This window comes from Gorilla gorilla, chromosome 20 (genome assembly GCF_029281585.2).
Source record: "Gorilla gorilla gorilla isolate KB3781 chromosome 20, NHGRI_mGorGor1-v2.1_pri, whole genome shotgun sequence".
NCBI lineage: Eukaryota > Metazoa > Chordata > Mammalia > Primates > Hominidae > Gorilla > Gorilla gorilla.
Genome location: NC_073244.2, coordinates 16180658 through 16204938, shown reverse-complemented (window position 1 = coordinate 16204938; position 24281 = coordinate 16180658). Strand labels below are relative to the sequence as shown.

Genomic DNA, 24281 nt, shown 5'->3' with positions numbered 1-24281 from the left:
CGGGGTGAAGTTAGCTTCGATTTCTCCTCCCAACCCCAGGGCCCTTCTCAGGGTTGGTCACACAGCTGTGTGTCATGTGGTAGTGAAAGGCCATCAAGTGAGCAGCTGTGTCACTTACCTTTCACTGTGAAAATGCTGTGTGACAAATGGCTCCAAGGCCAGAGGCCTAGAACAGTGAGCATTTTTCAAGCTCACTTGTCTACAGCTTGGTGGCTGTCAGCTGATCTTGAGCTGGCTTAGTGGGGATGGCTGGGCTGACCCAGCTCTGCCTCCGCAATTTGGCCAGGCTGGGTACACGCTTGTGGCTGTGCCAGACCACAAGGGCAGAAATGAAAAGTAGCACTTTTTCAAACCTCTGTTGAAAAAAGTTGGGCCAGGTGCAGTAGCTCGCGCCTATAATCTCAGCACTTTGAGAGGCTGAGGCGGGTGGATCACTTGAGGTCAGGAGTTCAAGATCAGCCTGGCCAACATGGTGAAACCCTGTCTCTAATAAAAATACAAAAAATTAGCTGGGTGTGGTGGTGCATGCCAGTGGTCCCAGCTACTTGGGAGACTGAGGCAGGAGAATCACTTGAACCCAGGAGGCGGTGGTTGCAGTGAGCCGAGATCACATCACTGCACTCCAGGCTAGGTGATAGAGCGAGACTCTGCCTCAAGAAAAAAAAAAAAGGAAAAAAGAAAAAGAAAACAATTAGCTGAAGCAAATTTTGAGACTGAGCCTGAATCCAGAGGTGGGCAGAATACCCCACCTGAGCGGCAGGGCCCTGGCAGAGTGGGAGGTGAAGACTTGGACCCCTGTGTGCAGTCAGCTGTCCATGGTCACTGACTGACGCTGATCGCACATCAGCCCAACTCTCAACCTAGGCAGGCCAGACATGGGTCTTCCTCCACCGCAGGCTGGATTCCTATCAGGCCACGGAAATCATGACATCCCTTTGTCTGCTTTTTGTATTAAACCACTGGCATCTCTGACCAACATTCAGATGGGGTATTGTTGATGTTCCTGAAGACCTTGAGTCCTGGAGTAGTAAATGCCCTCTGGGCTTCCTGCAGTGAAGACAGGAGAGGCAGCCTGTCCTCTGAACCTGGGGAGGAGCTTGTGTCAGCCCTTAGGAGCTGTTGGCCCCGGTGCAGGGCCCCCCCCGAGCTGACCAGCCTGTGTGTGTTGTCTTCTGTGACAGAACACCCAAACAGAAACTGAAGGAGGAGCCGGACAGAGAAGCCAGGGCAGGCGTGCAGGCTGACGAGGACGAAGATGGAGACGAGAAAGTAAAGGCGGGTTATTTGTTTCTGAACTCCCCCTCATTCTTCTGCTCCTGTTTGCTTGGGCGGGAGTGCGCAGGGTGGGGCTCTGGGTTCAAGTCCAGCCCCATCCACCCAGGCTCCATGGGGCCATCCAGACTCTGGGAAGGTCACCTTTTCCTCCTTTTGGGGGCCGGGATTTGTGGCTGGATGCCTGTGCTGGATGCCTAGTGAACACTCAGTTGTCCTCTGTCTTTCACACTAGAGAGAGTCTGTGTGCGCCTGGGCTGAGATGTGCGTGAAGCATCCTCTCCTGAGGCCTCACTGCTGAGAAGCCTTGACACACAGTCAGCTCCGACGCACATGTCAGCCACACCTTGATTCTTTCCCAGCCTCCTACGTTCTGAGTCTAGCTCTCCCCGTGCCAGCCTCCCCAGTCTAGTTTAGCCAAGTGCATGCGTTTAAACCCTAAAGCATCATGTGGAACACCGCTGGGCCTCTGTCAAAGTACAGGATGGCCAGGTTGCCTGCAGGCCCTCCTGCATGAACTCCAGGGAAGGGAGCTAGGTCATCGGTGGGGGGCAGCGGGTCCCTATCTAAGAGACGCCGAAGACCCCAAGAGGGTCTCTGGGTTTCCGCCTGTTACGATCTAGAAAGTGGAGCCCAAGGTCACGGGCTTGCTGGGTGACAAGCACCCTCACTTCTGACCCGGTCGCCAATGGGCTTCCATCCTCACCCCATAGCAGGGGAGCCTTTGGTATTGCCTCCAGCCTCCCATCCCTCACCTCTTCTGTCCAAATGTTGGTCACCTTACTGTCAGCACTCCTTCAGACTGGAGTAGTCACATTACTCCCTGCCCTCTATTGGAAACTGGCAGGGGCCTGAGCTCACACTGCCAGCACTTTTGCCTCATGGTAGAAAGGGATGTGAGGGCTGGGCATGGTGGCTCACTACTGTAATCCCAGCACTTTGGGAGGCTGAGGTGGGTGGATCACTTGAGGTCAGGAGTTTGAGACCAGCCAGGCCAACATGGTGAAATCCGGTGTCACCTAAAAATATAAAAATTAGCCAGGCATGGTGGCATGTGCCTCTAATCCCAGCTACTTGGGAGGCTGAGGTAGGAGAATCACTTGAACCCAGGAGGCAGAGGTTGCAGTGAGCCAAGATTATGCTGCTGCACTCCAGCCTGGGCAACAAAGCGAGACTCTGTCTCAAAAAAATAATATAGTAATAATAATAAAAGCAGTGCCCAGAGAACAAGGATTGTTGGCTGCTCCACCCCAGGGGGCCCCTTGCACAGGAGGTGCTGTCTCTGCCTCCCAAAGCTCTAAGAGCTACTGTCCCCCATCCCAAGAGACAGGGTCTTGCTTTGTCACCCAGGCTGGAATGCAATGGTGCAATCACGGTTCACTGTAGACTCGACCTCCCAGGCTCAGGTGATCTTCCCACCTCAGCCTCCCAAGTAGCTGGGACTATAGGCAGGCACCACCATGTCCAGCTAATTTTTTTTTTAAATTTTTTTGTAGAGATAGGGTTTTGCCATGTTGCCCAGGCTGGTCTCAGTCAAACTCCTGGACTCGAGTTATCCACCTATCTCAGTCCCCCAAAGTGGCGGAGTGGTAGGATTACAGGCACGAACCATTGCATTCAGTCTGTTTGGTTTGTTGTTGTTGTTTTTTTTTGTTGTTGTTGTTTTTGTTTTTTGTTTTTTTTAAGACAGTCTCTCTCTGTCATGCAATGGTGTGATCTCAAGTCACTGCAACCTCCACCTCCCAGGTTCAAGTGATTCTCCTGTCTCAACCTCCTGAGTAGCTGGGATTACAGGCGTGTGCTACTATGCCTAGCTAATTTTTATATTTTTAGTAGAGACAGGGATTCATCATGTTGGCCAGGCTCGTCTCTAACTCCTGATCTCAAACAATCCACCTGCCTCAGCCTCCCAAGGTGCTGGGATTATGTGTGTGAGGCACCACGCCCGGCGTGTTTGTTTGTTTGTTTTTTTTTTTTGAGACAGGATCTTGCTCTGTTTCCCAGGCTAGAGTGCAGGAATGCAGTGGTGCTATCATAGCTCACTGTAGTCTCCTGGGTTCAAGTGATCCTCCCACCTCAGCCTCCCAAGTAGCTGGCACTACAGGCATGCACCACCATGGATGTCTACTTTTTAAACTTATTTTTTGTAAGACAGGCGCAGTGTCTCACGCCTATAATCCCAGCATTTTGGGACGCTGAGGTGGGCGGATCACCTGAAGTCAGGAGTTTGAAATCAGCCTGACCAACATGGTAAAACCCCAGCTCTACTAAAAATACAAAATTAGCTGGGTGTGGTGGCGAATGCCTGTAATCCCAGCTACTAGAGAGGCCGAGGCAGGAGAATCGTTTGAACCTGAGAGGCAGAGGTGAGCCAAGATCATACCATTGCACTCCAGCCCGGGCAACAAGAGTGAATCAATCTCTCTCTCTCTCTCCATATATATATATATATTAACCATATATATATGCTGCTTTTTGTATTAAACCACTAGCATCTCTGACCAACATTCAGATGGGGTATTGATGGTGTTCCTGAAGACCTTGAGTCCTGGAGTAGTAAATGCCCTCTGGGCTTCCTGCAGTGAAGACAGGAGAGGCAGCCTGTCCTCTGAACCTGGGGAGGAGCTTGTGTCAGCCCTTAGGAGCTGTTGGCCCCGGTGCAGGGCCCCCCGAGCTGACCAGCCTGTGTCATATATATATATAGTATATTTTGCAGAGATGGGGTCTCAGCATGTTGCCCAGGCTGGCCTCGAACTCCTGGCATCAAGCCTCCTGCCTTAGCCTCCCAAAGTGCTGGGTTTACAGGCACATGCCACTGCACACAGCCTGTAAATAAAGTTTTATTGGAACAGAGCCACACTTTCTCATTTACATTTTGCCTGTGGGTGCTTTTGTGCTACCACAGCAGAGATGATCATCCTGACACAGACCACGTGGTCAGCAAAGCTGAAAATACTGATCCTCTGGCTCTTACAAAAACAGTTTGCCAAGCCCTGGTCTAGGAGGTTCTTTAGTGCCCTCTTGTTAGTTTCAGGTGGGGAATTAAGTGAGGGAAAGTGAAGCCTCGTGTCTACCCGGTAGATCTGCCCAGGCCTGCCTGTCTTCCAGCTCCACAGTGCTGGGATCCCTAACCTGTAACTTCAGTGTTTGCATTTTATCTCACTCTGGCTCAGAAACTAATTTTTTCCCTTCTTTATCTCTCTACCTCCCCCTTATTTTTCTGTCAGGATGAGAAGAAGCACAGAAGTCAACCCAAAGATCTGTAAGTGTTTAAAATGCTTGTGCTTTTGTGTCATCTGGATCAGTAGAAAGCCTGTTCTAGGCCAGGTGTGGTGGCTTGCACCTGTAATCCCAGCACTTTGGGAGGCTGAGGTGGGTGAATCACCTGAGGTCAGGAGTTCGAGACCAGCCTGGCCAACATGGTGGAACCCTGTCTGTACTAAAAATACAAAAATTAGCTGGGTGTGGTGGCGGGTGCCTATAATCCCAGCTACTCGGAAGGCTGAGGCAGAACTGCTAGAAGCCAGGAGGTGGAGGTTGCAGTGAGCCAAGATTGCGCCACTGCACTCCAGCCTGGACAACAAGAGTGAAACTCTGTCTCAAAAAAAAAAAAAAAAAAAGCCTGTTCTAGAAACCTGTGGTGATGTAGATGTGTGGGGACCCTGGGGCCTCTGAAGGCCTCGCCTCAGGATGACAAGCTGGCAGTGTGCCTATAGAGCTCCCATGGGTATCTTGCTTTCCCATGGGGAGGCATTAGTTTGTCACTTTCCGTGCGAGTTGGCGATGTGGTTAGTGTTTCTAAGCTGCTACTTGCTGTGTATCTGTTCACGCTGCAGAGCTGCCAAACGGAGGCCCGAAGAAAAAGAACCTGAAAAAGTAAATCCACAGATTTCTGATGAAAAAGACGAGGATGAAAAGGTAAAGGTCTCACTTTTCTTTCTTTTTTTTTTTTCCCAAGATGGGGTTTCGCCATGTTGCCCAGGCTGGTCTTAGGAAAAAGAAGACTGGGCGTGGTGGCTCACGCCTGTAATCCCAGCACTTTGAGAGGCTGAGGCGGGTGAATCACATGAGGTCAGGAGTTCAAGACCAGCCTGACCAATATGGTGAAACCCTGTCTCTACTAAAAATATAAAAATTAGCTGGGCACGGTGGTGCACGCCCGTAGTGCCAGCTACTCGAGAGGCTGAGATAGGAGAATCGCTTGAGCCTGGGAGGTGGAGGTTGTAGTGAGCCAAGATCACACTCCAGGCTGGGGACACAGCAAAATTAGCTGGGCGTGGTGGCATATGCCTGTAGTCCCAGCTGCTTGGAAGCCTGAGGCACGAGAATTGCTTGAACCCAGGAGGCGGAGGTTGCTGTGAGCTGAGATCGTGCCACTGTACTCCTGCCTGGACAACAGAGCAAGACTCTGTCTCAAAAAAAAAAAAAAAAAAAAATTGCTGGGCACAGTGGCTCACGCCTGTCTTCCCAGCACTTTGGGAGGCCAAGGCAGGTGCATCACCTGAGGTCAGGAGTTTGAAACCAGCCTGGACAACATGGTGAAACCCTGTCTCTACTAAAAATACAAAAATTAGCCAGTTGTGGTGATAGGGGCCTGTAATCCCAGCTGCTTGGGAAGCTGAGGCAGGAGAGTTACTTGAACCCAGGAGGTAGAGGTTGCAGTGAGCCGAGATCACACCATTGCTCTCCAGGCTGGGGACACAGCAAGACTCTGTCTCAAAACCAACAACAAAAAATACAAGGACATTGGTCTTATTGGATGGGGCCCCACCTTTATTACCTCATTTAACCATAATTGTCTCCTTAAAGACTCTACATCCAAATACAGTCACATAGCAGGTTAGTCTTAACATATGAATTTTGCAGGGGACATGACTCGGTCTGTATACCCCCTCAATTGTTTGCTTACCTTTACATTTTAGTATTTATTTTTGAGACAGGGTCTCACTCTTGTCGAGGCTGGAGTGCAGTGGTACAGTCATAGCTACCATAGCCTCAAACTCCTGGGCTGAAGCAATCCTCCCACCTGGGCCTTCAAGGTAGCTGGGACTACAGGCAGATGGCACTACACCCAGTTAACTTTCTATTTTTGTAGAGACAGGGTTTTACTGTGTTGCCCAGGCTGGTCTTGAGCTCCTGTGCTCAAGCAGTCCTCCCACCTGGGCTTCTTCAAGTGCTGGGATTACAGGCATGGGCCACTGTGCCTGGCCAGTTATTTATTTATTTATTTATTTACTTATTTATTTATTTTTTGAGACAGAGTGTCGCTCTGCCGCCAGGCTGGAGTGCAGTGGTGCGACATTGGCTCACTGCAACCTCTTGTCTCCCTGGTTCAAGCTATTCTCCTGCCTCAGCCTCCTGAGTAGCTGGGACTACAGGCATGCGCCACTGCGCCCAACTAATTTTTGTATTTTTAGTAGAGACAGGGTTTCACCATCTTGGCGAGGATGGTCTCAATCTCTTGACCTCGTGATCCATCCGCCTCGGTCTCCCAAAGTGCTGGGATTACAGGCGTGAGCCATCGCGCCCGGCCCTGTGCCTGGCCAATTATTTGTTTACCTTGAGGTGTCCACTTACACAGGAAAGCTAAGGTTTTAAAAAATTGCCTTCTCCTCTAAATCTTTTCAGGAAGTCTTTGGTTATGAGATTTATTTATTCATTTATTTTGAGATGGAGTCTCACTCACTCTGTCGCCCAGGCTGGAATGCAGTGGCATGATCTCTGCTTACTGCAACCTCTACATCCCGGGTTCAAGCAATTCTTCTGCCTCAGCCTTCTGAGTATCTGAGATTACAAGTGCCCGCCTGGCTAATCTTTGTATTTTTGGTAGAGACGTGATTTCGCCATGTTGGCCAGGCTGGTCTGGAACTCCTGACCTCCAGTCATCTGTGTGCCTTGGCCTCCCAAAGTGCTGGGATTACAGGCATGAGCCACTGTGCTGGGCCTGACTATAAGATTTTGTATTCTATGACTTTAGATGGTAGAGTGAGTCAGAGTTCACCTGCTGGCCCTCTCACTGCCTCCCTCCCCTTCTCTCTGTTTTATGATAATCACTTATACAAAGTTCCTAACACCGAAGCACTATCTGGGTGTAAAACACTCTCTTAGCCTTTAATCCTCTTTTGTTTTCCCTGTGTAGGAGGAGAAGAGACGCAAAACGATCCCCAAAGAACCGTAAGAATTTATTCTTGACATTATCCAAAGCAGATGGTAATGTTAAAATGATGGTTCTAGAACAAAAGGGAAGGGGTTTTAGTAATTGCCAGAGCAACCTTAGGCTCATTTTGGATCGGGTTGGTGAACATAGGACCAAGGTGCGTCAGGCAGGATGCCCCTGCGGTGAAGAGCCACTGTGACCACGCGCCTGGGCCTCACTGCCACAGCCGGTGCCTCCCTGTGCCACAGGCACCTCAGGCAGAAACCTCACAGGGGCGATTTTGATATTTTCTGAAACAATTAAACAAACGATCTTGTGATTTTTTTTTTCCCCCAGAACGGAGAAAAAAATGGCTCGCGCCAAAACAGTCGTGAACTCCAAGGTAAACATCTGCCGGGAATAAAGCTGGTGGCGGCGCTCACGAGGCGGCTGGGAGCTGCTCTCTGAGTGCCATCATCTGTGTTCCTGCTCCCACAGACCCACCCTCCCAAGTGCATTCAGTGCGGGCAGTACCTGGACGACCCCGACCTCAAATATGGGCAGCACCCACCAGACGCGGTACGTACAGCTCTCTTCCCAGCCTTCCTCTGCCCGTCCCTTGTCCCACTGCTCACCAGCCCCGTGTCCTTCAGGTGGATGAGCCACAGATGCTGACAAATGAGAAGCTGTCCATCTTTGACGCCAACGAGTCTGGCTTTGAGAGTTATGAGGCGCTTCCCCAGCACAAACTGACCTGCTTCAGGTAAGTGCACTTTCGTGTGCATGATTGCTTCGTGGAAGGAGGCACATCCCCAGAGGTGCCTGCGGGCTCACGATTCTGGTGATGTTTTTTAGTGCCTGACCTGCAACATGTCTTAAGCTAACACTTCGTGGATAAGAGCCACCGTGGAGGGCTGGGCGCGGTGGCTCATGCCTGTAATCCTAGCACTTTGGGAGGCCGAGGTGAGCAGATCACTTCAGGTCAGGAGTTCGAGACCAGCCTGGCCAACATGGCGAAACCTACTGAAAATACAAAAAGTAGCCAGGTGTGGTGGTACGCAACTGTAATCCCAACTACTCGAGAGGCTTAGGCAGGAGAATTTCTTGAACTCTGGAGGCGGAGGCTGCAGTGAGCCGAGGTGGTGCCACTGCATTCCAGCCTGGGCGACAGAGCAAGACTCCATCTCAAAGAGCCACCGTGGAAAGCTGGTGAAGGGACAATAGAGCTTTGCTGATTTTTGGTTTGGTTTTTGGGTTTTTACACTACACGTATTACCCCTCCATTCTGCCCACATCCTGAGGGTCACACGCTCAGATGAAGGCCTGCTCTGTGCTAGGTACCAGTGATCTAGGTGTCCTGCCTTCATGGAGCCAGAAATGGGTGATACCTGTCGGGTAGTGACAGCCATGACAGATTTTAAAAGCCTGGTGACATGCAGAGAGAATAAGTGGGAGGAGGAAGTTCTGTGAAAACGGGAGAGGCAATGATTTTCAGTAAAGACCTTGGTGGCCTGTGAGAGAAGAGGCCGAGGGGATGGCCGGGGTGGGGCACCCTAGGTAGAAGGGGACACCATTACTAGGGCTCGGAGGGGCCTGTGCCAGCTGTGGAAGGTGAATGGTGAGTCTGGTGTGGTGGTTGCTGGGTTGGGGCTGGGCCACACAGGGCCTTGCGGGCCTCAGCACTGACTCTCCTGTCCTCTGAGGGAAGGTGCCTGGCGTCCGGCCCGTACCTTCACCGAGGCTCACGTCAGCTCTTGAGTGGGCAGAGGCCCCGTGCTCTCAGGTATCCCCAGCCCCATTTTGCTCCCTCTCCCTGCGGGTGCAGTTACCCTCCAGGGCTTCACCTTGTTCTTCGTGGGAAATGCCTCAGCTCCAGGAACGGCCCTGCCTCCTTTTAGGCCTGGGTGGTATTTTCCCTCTCTGTGAAGAGGAGGGGGAAGTGCCTTGGGGACCCCTGTTGGAAGCACCCCCAGGCAGCGGTTCCTGCACCCACTGGGAGGGCACCCACACGTTCCCCGTGCTTGGCTGATGGTTGTTCCCCTCCCTCTCCTTCTATGGGATCCTTCTATCTAGATCAAGATGCTGTTGCGTCCACCAGCAACCGCTAGCACCCCCAGGCCTGGCCCAAAGCAGGGCCACACACCTCTGCCTGCTGGTGTGAGTGAGGTGTGCTGTGGTGGGCAGAGCTGGCAACCATGCCCGAGGGCCTCACTCTGGCCTTCACCAGGACAAAGGCTTGGGGGAGCCTGGGGCTGGGGCTGCCAGAGTCCTGAGTGTCTCAGCTTCCTCCCTAAGTTGAGATCTATCATAGATTCGTTCCTGGAGGGTGGATGGTGGTCTGGAGGACACTATCCAGAAGTCACATGCCTTCTGTCCACTGGAGCTGGACTGCCTGAGTTATTTAGGTACTCTCCATACTGCTGTACTTGGCTTGAAACTGGCGATAGAAGCCAGTCATGGGTGGGGTCTGGCCTACCAACCAGTGGGTCCTGCCCCTGCCTGAGGCTTAGAGCTTCTCTCCCATGTCTCCCCTATGGAGAGAGCCTCCAGCCCACCTGTGCAGCGGGGAGCGGGACCCCCTCTTCTGTAGGCCCTCCCTTGATCCACACTGTCTTCATCTCTCTGTCTCTTCTTCTGGGCCTTACATCCTGAGGCAGGGCTGCAACCTATTCTGTCTGCCATGCCTGGCACGCAGTAGGGGAGCTCCGCAGGAGGTATGCAGTGTTTTGTTTGAGCCTTTCTGGCTTCCAAGGCACTAAGCTGGGTGAGTGTGGTGGAGGGTGCTCTCCAGAGACCTGTGCAGACTTCATATGGGGGCTCTGAGGATAGCCCAGCATCTTTGGCCAGGAAAGGGTGGTCCTTGTCTAGATGAGCAGGTTTGTAAGCAGAACACCCAGTTCATGTCGTTTTCCTTGAGTTTGACATCTTGCCTCTCTGTCTTCACTAAAGAACGTGCTCCCGAATGTCAAGGGGCATCTGGACAGTGGGGCCGTGGGTGTTTGAGATTTATGCCCAAAAGGAGGCAGAAGTCCTTCCTTCCCACATCCCTTTTCACACTGTTCTATAACCTGCTTTATTTTCTAAATTGAGGTCTAACTCGTATAATATAAAATTAACCATATGAGGTATCTTGAATAGGTGACTTCATAGGTATAGAAAGCAGATTGGTGGTTGCCGGGGGCTGGGGGCTGAGGGCCGGTTGGGAGGAGACTGGAGAGTGACTGCTACTTGATGGGAATGAGGCTTTATTAACATTTGAGTGACAGAAATGTTCTGCAGCTGAATAGAGCTAGTGGCTGCACTGCATAGTGGAAGGTGTTCTAGAAACCGGTATTTCCCGCACTGTAAGTCTGACTGATCTTTTGGTGTTGCTGTTGCAGACACACATACACTTGATGCTTAGGTGGGAGAATAAGGTAGAAACTCTGGGTGATAGAACACTGTCTTAATCCAGTGTTCCCGCAACCAAAAAATGAGTGTCGGGGCCAGGCATGGTGGTTCAGCCTGTAATCCCAGCACTTTGGGAGGCTGAGGTGGGTAGATCACTGGAGATAAAGAGTTTGAGACCAGCCTGCTACACATAGTGAAACCCCGTCCCTACTAAAAATACAACAATTAGCCGGGCGTGGTGGTTCAGGCCTGTAATCCCAGCTACTCGGGAGGCTGAGGCAGGAGAATTACTTGAACCCGGGAGGTGGAGGCTGCAGTGAGCCAAGATTATGCCATTGCGCTCCAGCCTGAGGGATAGAGCAAGACTCTGTCTCAAAAACAAACAAAAAAAGAGTGTCAGACTTGTACATTCTCTCATTGCCTCATGCCTGATCTGAAGTCTGCACGAAGACCCGCCTTCACGGCTTAGCTGGTAAGCATGTGCTTTGTTTCCTGTCTAGTGTGTACTGTAAGCACGGTCACCTGTGTCCCATCGACACCGGCCTCATTGAGAAGAATATCGAACTCTTCTTTTCTGGTTCAGCAAAACCAATCTATGATGATGACCCGTCTCTTGAAGGTAAGGAATAGTCTGGGATTATGTTTGGGGCACACTTTAAAAACAGCCAGGCAGGGTGGCTCACATCTGTAATCCTAGCACTTTGGGGGTCTGAGGCCAGAGGATCACTCGAGCCCGGGAGTTTGAGATGAGCCTGGACAACATAGCAAGAGCCCGCCTCTATTAAAAAAAAAATATATAGCATATATATATAGTATACATATATACTTATATATATAGTATACATGTATACTTATATATATAGTATACATGTATACTATATATATATGTATAAATAAAAAACATACTTATGAAGCAATAGTCAGCTGGAGTTGCTGCTGCCTCTTAAAGTTAGGGTGTGAGACTTTGTGCCAGGAGCAGCTGTAGGCCAAGTCATTGTGGTGACTGAGGAGCACCCGACCTGGCTGATGGGATGTCTGCTGAGTGGGCGCTTGGAGCGCCTCCTGGGTTTGGGATGTGAGTCAGAGCCTTTAGTCCATTTCCTTTTTCTGCTCTAGGTGGTGTTAATGGCAAAAATCTTGGCCCCATAAATGAATGGTGGATCACTGGCTTTGATGGAGGTGAAAAGGCCCTCATCGGCTTCAGCACCTGTAAGTGTGTGGCCCATCATAGGCTGGCCGGGGTCTGAAAGGGGCCTTCATGTTCTTCTTCCTGGGGGCTGACGGGGCTCTGGTGGGAATTCTCAGCAGGCTTGCAGAAGGCCATGTGACTGTGGGAACCTTAGCAGGTTCAGTTGGGGTAGCCTCTTGTGTTAGTTATGACTGGCTCTGGAACCGACTCTCCAGTTGTAAGAGCAGGTCTTGGCCGGATATGGTGGCTCACACCTGTAATCCCAGCACTTTGGGAGGCTGAGTTGGGGGGATCATTTGAGGCCAGGAATTCGAGACCAGCCTAGCCTGGCCAAGATGGTGAAACCCCCTCTCTACCAAAAATACAAAAATTAGCCACGCATGGTGGTGCATACCTGTAATCCCAGCTACTTGGGAGGCTATGGCAGGAGAATCACGTGAACCCAGGAGACAGAGGTTGCAGTGAGCCGAGATCACGCCACTGCCCTCCAGCCTGGGTGACGGAGCAAGACTGTGTCCTCCCCTGCAAAAAAAAAAAAGAGCAGGTCTTATTCTTGCAACCCAAACCCAGACTGAATTCCAAACACCAGAGATGAGCTCAATGAAGGCCTACTCAGCTAGTCTTTGCTCTCTGGCTGGCTCAGACAGGCTTCTTCAGAACAAGCCAGCTATGATGTGTTGTGCCCTATGTTTCTGACATTTGGGTACGGGATGACTTTTAGACTGTTGGGTGAGTTTGGTAGACTCCTCCATGCCCTGTGGCCACTGTAGGCGCCATCGGATTCCAGCCCCTTTTCCACACCTCCTCTGTTCACCCCAGCATTTGCCGAATACATTCTGATGGATCCCAGTCCCGAGTATGCGCCCATATTTGGGCTGATGCAGGAGAAGATCTACATCAGCAAGATTGTGGTGGAGTTCCTGCAGAGCAATTCCGACTCGACCTATGAGGACCTGATCAACAAGATCGAGGTAAGAGATCGAGGGTCCTCAGCATCCGGGATTCCCACTGGAAACTTGCCTTCAGAACCAGCAGACACTGTTCTTCAGTTGGATTTAGGCCAGTTTGGCTTAAGCATGAGAGAAACCTGTTCTCTTTCAAGACCACGGTGCCTCCTTCTGGCCTCAACTTGAACCGCTTCACAGAGGACTCCCTCCTGCGACACGCGCAGTTTGTGGTGGAGCAGGTGGAGAGTTATGACGAGGCCGGAGACAGTGACGAGCAGCCCATCTTCCTGACGCCCTGCATGCGGGACCTGATCAAGCTGGCTGGGGTCACGCTGGGACAGAGGTAAGGATGCGGCGGGGACCAGAGTGAAGACTGGAGACCGGGGAGGGTAGAGCATGGCCCACATCCTCTGTCCCAGTCCTCTGAGATGCTGGAACCTCTCCCGTAGGCGAGCCCAGGCGAGGCGGCAGACCATCAGGCATTCTACCAGGGAGAAGGACAGGGGACCCACGAAAGCCACCACCACCAAGTTGGTCTACCAGATCTTCGATACTTTCTTCGCAGAGCAAATTGAAAAGGATGACAGAGAAGACAAGGAGAACGCCTTTAAGCGCCGGCGATGTGGCGTCTGTGAGGTAACCTCACCTGTGGGGGCTCCCGCTCCCCTAAGGTGGCCCAGCCTCTGGCCTGATCTGAGGACTGCTCCATCTTTCTCTCTGTGGCTTGAGATTCTGGCTGCTCAAATGTGACCCCTGAGACAGAAATTAGTTAGTGGTCTGGGAGGACCCTGCATGCTTCATTGAACGTCAGTAGGACAGATGTCCACAGAGGCATGCTTGGGTGCTTTGCTGATAATGCCACTGTCCTTAATTGAAGAGCCTGGCTTCTGGGTGGCTCTGCTGTGCTTGCATCTCACTGTCTGAAGGCCCCTGCTGGACTGCTAAGGGGGTATTCACATCTAAGTGGGCACTTTGTCCAGCTTAGATTTGAGGCCCTCAGGAGGCGTTCCTTTCTGTGAGTTTTTAAAATATATGTTTACTTCACTCAGGAGGAACTAACTTCCTAGTCCTATGACCCAAAGACCAGGACTATTTTGATACCTATTACCTGACTTTCTTTTGGATAAAGACTGGCTTCAGGGCTTCGCTTTTGATCCCCGCTGGCATCTCTTAACAGGAGCCTGCATGTCCTCACCATTGTTATTTTGGTTTTATTTTATTTTTCTTGGTTAACACACGTGTGTCCAATGTTTTATAACTTCTAAAATCTTTTTTTTTTTTTTAATTTTTTTGAGACAGTCTCTCTGTGTCACCCAGGCTAGAGTGCAGTGGCACCATCTCAGCTCACCGTAACCTCCGCCTCCCGGGTTCAATCAGTTCTCCCACCTCAGCCTCCTGAGTGGCTGGGATTATAGGCACCCGCCACCATACCCGGCTAATTTTTTTTGTATTTTTAGTAGAGATGGGGTTTCACCATGTTGGCCAGGCTGGTCTTAAACTCCTGACCTTAAGTGATCTACCTACCTCGGCCTCCCAAAGTGCTGGGATTACAGGTGTGAGCCACTGTGCCCAGCCCTAAAATCATTTGTTTTTATTTGTGTAACTGTTATGTGTTGATACTGGTAGATCTAGTTATTTCGTTTTAAATATTCTGTAGTATTTTGTTAAATGAATATCGTAACTTACTCCTCAATGACAGGCACCTCTTCAGTATTGTAAATATGTGGCAGCATCCTTGAGCAAAGCTTCTCGCGAGCGTATCTGCTTAGAAGTAGCGTTGCTGGGTTGTGGGTGTGTATTCTTAACTTTGATCTAGAAGATTGCTCTCCAAAATGGTTCTACCAACTTATCATTTGAGCAGTGTGCGTTCTTGTTTCCTCACACCACCTATCTGGCTTCTTAACCTTTGCCCATCTGGAGAATGGGAAGGGAATTTTATTTCTCTCACTTACCATATTTCTAATAAGGTTGAATATTGCTTTTTTTTTTTTTATTTTTTTATTTTTTTTTGTAGAGACAGGGTCCTGCTGTGTTGCCTTGCCTGGTCTCAAACTCCTGGCTTCAAGTGGTGCTCCTGTCTTGGCCTCCCAAACTGCCGGGATTAGAGGCATGAGGCACTGCACCCAGCCAAATAGGCACATTTTTAAAAGTCTTGGTTTTGTTGTTGTTGTTGTTGTTGTTGTTGAGATGGGTCTCGCTCTGTCACCCAGTCTGGAATGCAGTGGCATGATTGTAGCTCACTGCATTCTCAACCTACTGGGCTCAAGTGATCTTCCCACCTTAGCCTCCCAAGTAGCTGGGACCACAGGTGCACGCCACCATGCCCAGCTAATTAAAAAAAAACATTTTGTAGATGGGATTTTGCCATGTTGCCTAGGCTGGTCTTGAATGCCTGAACTCAAGCAGTCCTCCCGCCTTAGCATCCTGAGTTGCTGGGACTGCAGGAATTTGTCACACGCCTGGCTAATTTTAATTTTTTGTAGAGTTGGGGGTCTTAATATGTTGCCCAGGCTGGTCTTGAACTCTTGGACTCAAGTGATCCATCTACCTCTGCTTCAGCCTCCCAATGTACTGGTTCAGGCATGAGCCACCATGCCCAGCCTAAAAGTCTTAATTTACCGTTTGTTTCATTGTTGCTAATAAGGGCTGTGTGACTCACTTTTTTTTTTTTTTTTTTTAATTTTTTGAGACCTAAAAGTCTTAATGCATCATTTGTCTCATTGTTAGTAAGGGCTGTGTGATTTGCCCCTTTTTTTTCCTTTTTTTTTTTTTTTTTTGAGATGGAGTTTTACTCTTGTCGTCCAGGCTGGAATGTGGTGGTGTGATCTTGGCTCACTGTAATCTCCACCTCCCAGGTTCAAGCAATTCTCCTGCCTCAGCCTCCCAAGTAGCTGGGATTACAGGCACACCCTACCATGCCTGGCTAATCTTTGTATTTTTAGTAGAGATGGGGTTTCACCACGTTGGCCAGGCTGGTCTGGAATTCCTGACCTTAAGTGATCTGCCTGCCTCGGCCTTCTGAAATACTGGGATTACAGGCATGAGCTACTGTGCCCAGCCCTGATTTGCCTTTTTAATGCCATTTTTTAGGTGTGTCAGCAGCCTGAGTGTGGCAAATGTAAAGCCTGCAAGGACATGGTTAAATTTGGTGGCAGTGGACGGAGCAAGCAGGCTTGCCAAGAGCGGAGGTAGGTCAGGCCGAGTCTTCCTCCTGTGGCAGAGGACTTGCCAGCTGGTGGCGGATGCACTGTGGAGAAGGGCCCGCATGTGTGGGACAGCACCAGGATTCCTTCGTTAGGCATTGTCTCAGGGCCTGTCCCTGTTATGAAGAAAACAGCCCCGGTTGGTCTTACTTAGAAAAGGGGCCTTAGGTATAACCAGTGACATTGCAGGTGTCCCAATATGGCCATGAAGGAGGCAGATGACGATGAGGAAGTCGATGATAACATCCCAGAGATGCCGTCACCCAAAAAAATGCACCAGGGGAAGAAGAAGAAACAGAACAAGAATCGCATCTCTTGGGTCGGAGAAGCCGTCAAGGTAACCCTTGGGGCCCCTCGGTCAGCTCACTGCCATGTTCCCAATAAGCAGGTTGCCCTCTAGTATCTCGCCAACCTGACCTCTCAGGCAGCCTGAGCCCCGGCACTAAGAAACCTGTCTGTTTGCCCCTGAGAAGAGCGGGACTGGCCAAGAGACCATGTTCCATGGCTCAGTACCAGCAAGGCATTTTTGTGTGGCCACAAGGTTCAGTTCTCCTAATGTCCCAAAATGGGCATTTGACACAGTTCTAGGGGCGTCAGGCAGGTGAGCCCTCATAGCTTGTTTTTCTGTTTCGTTTTGTTTAAGATGGAGTCTTGCTCTATCACCCAGGCTGGAGTGCAGTGGCACGATCTCAGCTCGCTGCAACCTCTGCCTCCCAGGTTCAAGCGATTCTCCTGCCCCAGCCTCCTGAGTAGCTGAGATTACAGGCGTGCACCACCATGCCAGGCTAACTTTTTTTGTATTTTTAGTAGAGACGGGGTTTCATCATGTTGTCCAGGCCATTCTCGAACTCCTGGCCTCCAGTGATCCACCCACCTCAGCCTCCCAAAGTGCTGGGATTACAGGCAGGAGCCACTGCGCCTGGCCCCTCGTAGCTTGTTTCCAAGAGAGCCGTCACAGCCCCCTCTGGTGTGGGGTGGGTCTTTTTGGGGCACCAATAGATGGCCTCCCATCCGTTCTGTGGTCATTGGCTTCACTGAAGGTCAGTTCCTTTACCACAGTGTGAGAGAGAGGAGTGAGTATCCTCTGTGTTGCTTCTCTGACGTCCATAAATTAAAGATGCAATCAGTTCACTTAATTATGAGGCTTGCCACCTGCTGGCTGCCTGGGCCGTGGCTGAGCCCCTGCAGGAGGACAGACATGGGTACTGCTGCATGGCATGAGTGCCTCTGCAGGGTAGGGGGCTGGGAGGAGGCTGGGGCCACGAGGGCTTGCAGAGGTGACACCTGGGCTGAGATGGAGAAGGTCAGGTAGGACCTAGCCACACGACCTGGGGGAGAGCTGCACTGAGGTGGCAGTCAGCTTACTTTGTTGGAGAAAAGGAAGGAGGCCCCTGCAGCTGGAGTGGCTTGAGCCAGGGGATGATGGGCAGGACAGGGGTCAGGGTTCAGGCTGTGGCCTTACAGACCATGGTGAGGTATTGTGGGCTGTGCTGTTAAAATCGAATCCTGGGACCCGAGTGGCAGAGCAGAAGTGGGAGGGACGCGGATGCCCTTGGCCACAGCATCTGGCCAAGGAAGGTGGATGTTCTCTTCTTTTTTCTTATTATTGAAGCCCTTGTAGAACAGGATGTTCTCTTTAGCAGCAACTCTTCATTGACTTCTTAATGAAATCGAGTCATGTCTTACTTTAAGTAACAGAGGACCATGCAAGTCAAGGCCAGCAAAGACCCTCAGAATGATCCTCCATGAACTTATGCTCTCATTTTCAGACTGATGGGAAGAAGAGTTACTATAAGAAGGTGTGCATTGATGCGGAAACCCTGGAAGTGGGAGACTGTGTCTCTGTTATTCCAGATGATTCCTCAAAACCGCTGTATCTAGCAAGGTTTGCATCTTTCTTTTTGCTTGACTTCTGCATGCACTTTCTCATCAAGTAGGAGATGCCTGTTTTGCCAAACTAGCACCAGCAGCTTTTTGCCCTAGATGAGAACTGAAAAGGACGAGTGCCCCTGCATAGACTTGGTCACATATCTGCTGGCCAAGTCAGAACTTTCTCCCCATGCCTGTCTTCTGATTCCAGGGTCACAGCACTGTGGGAGGACAGCAGCAACGGGCAGATGTTTCACGCCCACTGGTTCTGCGCTGGGACAGACACAGTCCTCGGGGCCACGTCGGACCCTCTGGAGCTGTTCTTGGTGGATGAATGTGAGGACATGCAGCTTTCATATATCCACAGCAAAGTGAAAGTCATCTACAAAGCCCCCTCCGAAAACTGGGCCATGGAGGTGAGTGCCTGGTGTCCCTCTTGAGCCCCTGCCTTACCGTGGAGGGTCACTGCTGACGTGCGTTCTGTTTTGTTTTGATTTGTATTTCTTTTGTTTTTATTTGTGTTTTTTTTTTTTTTTTTTTTTTTTTGAGACTGAGTTTCGCTCTTGTTGCCCAGGCTGGAGTGCAATGGCATGATCTCAGCTCACTGCACCCTCCACCTCCTGGGTTCAAGTGATTCTCCTGCCTCAGCCTCCCGAGTAGTTGGGATTACAGGCACCCACCATCACGTCCAGCTAATTTTTTGTATTTTTAGTAGAGACGGGGTTTCACCATGTTGGCCAGGCTGGTCTCAAACTCCTGACCTTAGGTGATCCACCCGCCTCGGCCTCCCATAGTGCTGGGAATACAGGCATGAGCCATTGCGCCTGGCCTGACATGCATTCTTATCTCCCAAGGGAGGCATGGATCCTGAGTCCCTGCTGGAGGAGGGCGACGGGAAGACCTACTTCTACCAGCTGTGGTACGATCAAGACTACGCGAGATTCGAGTCCCCTCCAAAAACCCAGCCAACAGAGGACAACAAGTTCAAGTGAGCACTGGGGCTGGACTCGGGGTCAGCAGGCACTTTCAGCCCACATCGCTCCCTTTTCCCGTGTGCTTCTGTCTGGTTGGCTTCCGCCAATGGCCCCCCAGTTTGTGTCTCTTGCTCGTCAAAGGCCAGCCTGACTATGAATGATGCTCAAGTGTGTAGATGGCCTGGAGATGCTTTAAGTGTGTGGATGACCTGGCGTTGTCTTTGTAAGAGGGTTCCCTACCCAGGAACAGGGTTCGTCTTCCCATTTCAAGACTTCCCGTGTGTTCTTCAGTGTGTGCCCAGCTCTTGCATGTTTTTGGCTGTTTCTTAGATATTTTCTCCTGTAAATGAGACCTTTTATTTGATTCTTTTCTTTCCTTTTTTCTTTTTTTTTTTGAGACGGAGTCTCGCTCTGTTGCCCAGGCTGGAGTGCAGTGGTGCGATCTTGGCTTACTGCAAACTCCGCCTCCCGGGTTCATGCCATTCTCCTGCCTCAGCCTCCTGAGTAGCTGGGACTACAGGCGCCCGCCACCACACCCGGCTAGTTTTTTGTGTTTTTCGTAGAGACGAGGTTTCACTGTGTTAGCCAGGATGGTCTCAATCTCCTGACCTTGTGATCTGCCCGCCTTGGCCTCCCAAAGTGCTGGGATTACAGGCATGAGTCACCGCACCTGTCCTCGATTCTTTTGTAACTGGGTGACTGCTTTGAGGGAAGCTTTTATTTATTTATTTTTTTTATTATTTTTTTTTTTAATTTTTTTTTTTTTTTTTTTTTTTTTGAGACAGAGTTTCGCTTTTGTTGCCCAGGCTGGAGTGCAGTGGCTCAATCTTGGCCCACCTCAACTTCTACCTCCTGGGTTCAAGCGATTCTCCTGCCTCAGCCTCCTGAGTAGCTGGGATTACAAGCATGGGCCACCATGCCCGACTACTTTTTTTGTATTTTTAGTAGAGACGGGGTTTCTCCATGTTGGTCAGGCTGGTCTCGAACTCCCGACCTCAGGTGATCTACCCGCTTCGGCTTCCCAAAGTGCTGGGATTACAGGTGTGAGCCACCGCGCCCGGCGAGCTTTTATTTTTTAATGTCAAATGCCCCATGCCTTCTTTTTAACCTCTGTACCTCACTTGTTTCAACTAAAAGCAGCAGCCAGCACTCCCAGAGGAGCAGTTGGCAACCAGGGAAACCCAGGAGGCCAAGAGGGCTCCCCGGGGGCATCTGTGCTTCTCCCATAAGTCTCGTGCTAGCTTTGGCTTGATCTCTATTTTCATTTTATTTTTTACTTTTTTGAGATGGAGTTTCACTCTTGTCACCCAGGCTGGAGTGCAGTGGCACGATCTCGGCTCACTGCAACCTCCACCTCCTGGGTTCAAGCGATTCTCCTGCCTCAGCTTCCCAAGTAGCTGGGACTACAGGCGCCTGCCACCATGCCCGGCTAATTTTTGTATTTTTAGTAGAGACAGGGTTTCACCGTGTTGGCCAGGCTGGTCTGGAACTCCTGACCTTGGGTCATCTGCTCCCTTCAGGCTCCTAAAGTGCTGGGATTACAGGCATGAGCTACTGCACCCAACCTCATTTATTTATTTATTTATTACCTAACCTCTTTTATTTATTTATTTATTTATCTGAGACAGGGTCTCGCTCTGTCACCCAGGCTGGAATGCAGTGGTGTGGTCACAGCTCGCTGTAGCCTCGACCTGCTGGGCCCAAGTGATCTTCCTGCCTCAGCCTCCTGAGTAGCTGGGACTGCAGGCATGCACCACCCTGCCTGGTTAATGTTTTAAAAATTTTTTGTAGAGACGGGGTCTCACTGTGTTGGCCAGGCTAGTCTCAAACTTCTGGACTCAAGCGACCCTCCTGCCTTGGCCTCCCAAAGGGCTGGGATTACAGACATGAGCCACCATGCTGGGCCTTGATCTCTATTTTTAAGGCCATCTTCAAGTCTCCTTTAAGGGCTTACTAGTCAAGAATAATGTTGAATTTCCTCAAATACCTGTTGAGCCTTTATAGAGAGAACAGTAGGAGTCTCTGCTGGATTGAGTTCCTCACTGAGGCACTCGGGACTGTTGCTCGTGGTGTGTTCTTAACCATATTCTAGACCCTGTTCATTGATATCTTAGGGTTTTTGTATCAATGACTCAAAAGTTGCCTGATTTTCTTGCTATGTTCTCTCTGGGCTTTGGTCTCAAATAAGTGCCTTCAAAATGTCAACACAAAGCACAAGAAAGCCACCTCTTCCTTCTAGCATCTGCAAATGTTTTTTCCTCTTGGTTGCCAGAGTCTCTGGATTAAGCTGGCAGTAGCTGCTGCGGCCACTGCCGGCCACCTCAGGGCCTTATGTTTCTGTCCCTTTGTTTCCTTCAGATTCTGTGTGAGCTGTGCCCGTCTGGCTGAGATGAGGCAAAAAGAAATCCCCAGGGTCCTGGAGCAGCTCGAGGACCTGGATAGCCGGGTCCTCTACTACTCAGCCACCAAGAACGGCATCCTGTACCGAGTTGGTGATGGCGTGTACCTGCCCCCTGAGGCCTTCACGTTCAAGTAAGTGCCCCCTCGGAGCAGCCGGGGCCAGGGCGCTCCAGGCCGAGCCAGGCTGGCTTTGTGGTGTCCCCCTCCTTACAGACATTGCCAATCCCTCCGCACCAGCTGTTGTCCTAGCCGTCACGTTGGCATAGGTGGCAAACAGACAACATAAATCGTGTAGACTGACCATGATGCTATTGCAGAGCAAAGCTGAGCATAAAAGTCAACTCGCTGGTTTGGCTGGGTGTGGTTTCTCACGCCTGTAATCCCAGCGCTTTGGGAGGCCGAGGCAGTGGGGAATCATCTGAGGTCAGGAGTCTGAGACCAGCCTGGCCAACATGGTGAAACCTCGTCTCTACTAAAAATACAAAAATTAGCCGGGTGTGGTGGTGCGCGCCTGTAGTCCCAGCTACTTGAGAGGCAGAGACAGGAGAATCACTTGAACCTGGGAGGCAGAGGTTGCAGTGAGCCAAGATCATGCCACTGCACTCCAGCCTGGGCAACAGAGTGTGACTCCGTCTCAAAATTAAAAAAGAAAAAAAAAGAACTTACTGGCTAAAGCGCGAGGGACAGCTGGGGGCCCACCCCCAAGTTCTGCCTCTGCCCAAGGACACCTCCTCTCCGTCCCCTGCTGTGAAGTGGGAGAGTGGGATCTTGCCTGCTGGGGCTCGAAGGGTTGAGTGAGTTGAAAGTGCTCCATACAGTACCTGGCTTAAAGTAAAGGTTTAATGGACATGAGTTACTTCTTGGTTAGAGGGAATCACATCAGATGACTTCTCTGTGTCAGAGGATCGAGGCTCTTCCAGGAAAAACCTAAAGCCACAGATCGTTTCCACACTGATCCATTCTGTGTTTTTTCTAAGAATCAGCGTGTGGTTGGAATTACAGCCAACGTTTTCCAGATGCCTTCCCGGCTCACAATTCCATTTCCTTAGAGCCCCAGCTCCCTTGCCTTAGTTCAGTTACTGTGAATTATGAGAACTGGAGAAGCAGGGTCCCTCCAGCCTTGGCACAGTTGGGGCGCGTTACCCCCTCTGGTTGTCCTTGGTGGGAAGGGGACACCTCCCCGTAGTGTTTTCTGCCAGTTGCTCCTGGCAAAGTGGGAGAGTCAGCACAGAGATGCCTTTGGGGCCCGTCAGACTCCTGGGGGGCCTAGTGGGGAGAACGTGACAGCCGCCTTCCCTAACGGCAGGCCTTCTTCAAAGAACAGCTTTTCCACACTAGTCAGACCACACTCCCATGGTCCCAGGCCCTGTGTCGCCTTACACTGGCCTCCAGTGTCACTTCTAGATCAGAGCCTTAGTCAGGGTAGCGTAGGTTGTATCATAGCAACAACCCCAAATCACAGTGACTTAAAACCACAGAAGCTGGACTGGGTGCGGTGGCTCATGCCTGTCAGGAGTTCAAGACCAAGACCAGCCTGGCCAACATACCTGTCTCTACTAAAAATAAATTAGCCAGGGTTAGCTGGGTGTGGTGGTGGGCACCTGTAATCCCAGCTACCTGGGAGGCCGAGGCACGAGAATCGCTTGAACCTGGGAGGAGGAGTTGCAGTGAGCCGAGATCGTGCCACTGCACTCTAACCTGGGTGACAGAGTGAAACTGTCTCAACAAAAACCACGGTAGCCGCTGTCGCTCATACGAGGTGCCCATCACAGGTCAGCAGAGGACTCCGCCTGTTGTGTCCCTTGGATATCTGGGCCGCTGGAGTCAGAAGTTGCCAGTGTTTGAGCCCAAGGGAAAGCACACAGGACATTCCCCAGGCAGTGACATCCTCTTTGGTCACTTCTGCCCACGTCACATGCCAGGAAACACAAGATGCCAAGTGGTCGGGAGGCAGGAGCCTGGGGTATTTGAGCAGTGTCAGCCACCACCGTAGCCAGTAATGCGCAGAGGGTGAATGCGTGCTTCAAACTGTGAGACTGAATCTCCGGCTAAATCTTTTTTTTTTTTTTCTGTGAGATGGAATCTTGCTCTGTCACACAGGCTGGAGTGCAGTGGCACAATCTCAGCTCACTGCAACCTCTGCCTCCTGGGTTCAAGCAATTCTCCTGCCTCAGCCTCCCAAATAGCTGGAATTATAGGCATGTACCACCACACCCGGCTAATTTTTGTATTTTTGGTAGAGACGGGGTTTCACCATGTTGGCCAGGGTGGTCTCGAACTTCTGACCTTGTGGTCCACCTGCCTTGGTCTCCCAAAGTGCTGGGATTACAGGCGTGAGCCACAATGCCCAGCCTAAATCATTTCTTAGGGTACACACCTACCTTAATTCATCAGGTGCTTGACTTTAAATGGTTATTTTCACTGGTCAGTCATACCTGACTGACCACTGCAAGGTGGAAGGTTCATTGATGTCAAGTGGGTGCTTCTCTGCAGCATCAAGCTGTCCAGTCCCGTGAAACGCCCACGGAAGGAGCCTGTGGACGAGGACCTGTACCCAGAGCACTACCGGAAATACTCCGACTACATCAAAGGCAGCAACCTGGATGCCCCTGAGCCCTACCGAATTGGCCGGATCAAAGAGATCTTCTGTCCCAAGAAGAGCAACGGCAGGCCCAATGAGACTGACATCAAAATCCGGGTCAACAAGTTCTACAGGTCAGCAGAGGCCTCTGTTCTTCCACGAGGCCACAGACTCTTCTAGAAGGCTCTGCCTGAAACAAGGTTGTGGCATAGCACCCACAGTTGTTCTAAGAGTTAGGTTGAAGTAGCTGTTTTTCCAAGTGTTTCTGATTATCGGTGGGCACAGATAATGACTAGAATTCTAGTTCCCAGCCCTCACTT

The 24281-nt window shown here is 50.8% G+C and overlaps 1 protein-coding gene across 8 annotated transcripts in view; it reads left to right on the top strand.

The window, feature by feature from the left end:
• DNMT1 (DNA methyltransferase 1) overlaps positions 1-24281 on the top strand; it is a 61344-nt gene that overhangs the window by 26880 nt on the left and 10183 nt on the right. For 4 of the 8 annotated variants that reach the window (XM_031004156.3, XM_031004159.3, XM_031004158.3 and 1 more), the window contains 19 exons: positions 1182-1269; positions 4500-4534; positions 5109-5190; positions 7412-7446; positions 7766-7811; positions 7907-7987; positions 8062-8171; positions 11299-11417; positions 11915-12007; positions 12807-12958; positions 13090-13277; positions 13384-13570; positions 16025-16122; positions 16327-16474; positions 17907-18022; positions 18218-18422; positions 18861-18994; positions 21339-21512; positions 23874-24095. In XM_031004156.3, the coding sequence (XP_030860016.2) occupies positions 1182-1269; positions 4500-4534; positions 5109-5190; positions 7412-7446; positions 7766-7811; positions 7907-7987; positions 8062-8171; positions 11299-11417; positions 11915-12007; positions 12807-12958; positions 13090-13277; positions 13384-13570; positions 16025-16122; positions 16327-16474; positions 17907-18022; positions 18218-18422; positions 18861-18994; positions 21339-21512; positions 23874-24095 (2313 nt within the window). Of the gene's footprint in view, positions 1-1181; positions 1276-4499; positions 4535-5108; positions 5191-7411; positions 7447-7765; positions 7812-7906; positions 7988-8061; positions 8172-11298; positions 11418-11914; positions 12008-12806; positions 12959-13089; positions 13278-13383; positions 13571-16024; positions 16123-16326; positions 16475-17906; positions 18023-18217; positions 18423-18860; positions 18995-21338; positions 21513-23873; positions 24096-24281 lie in introns of all 8 variants that reach the window. The other 4 variants (XM_055371607.2, XM_063700991.1, XM_055371606.2 and 1 more) reach the window with 1 other exon arrangement.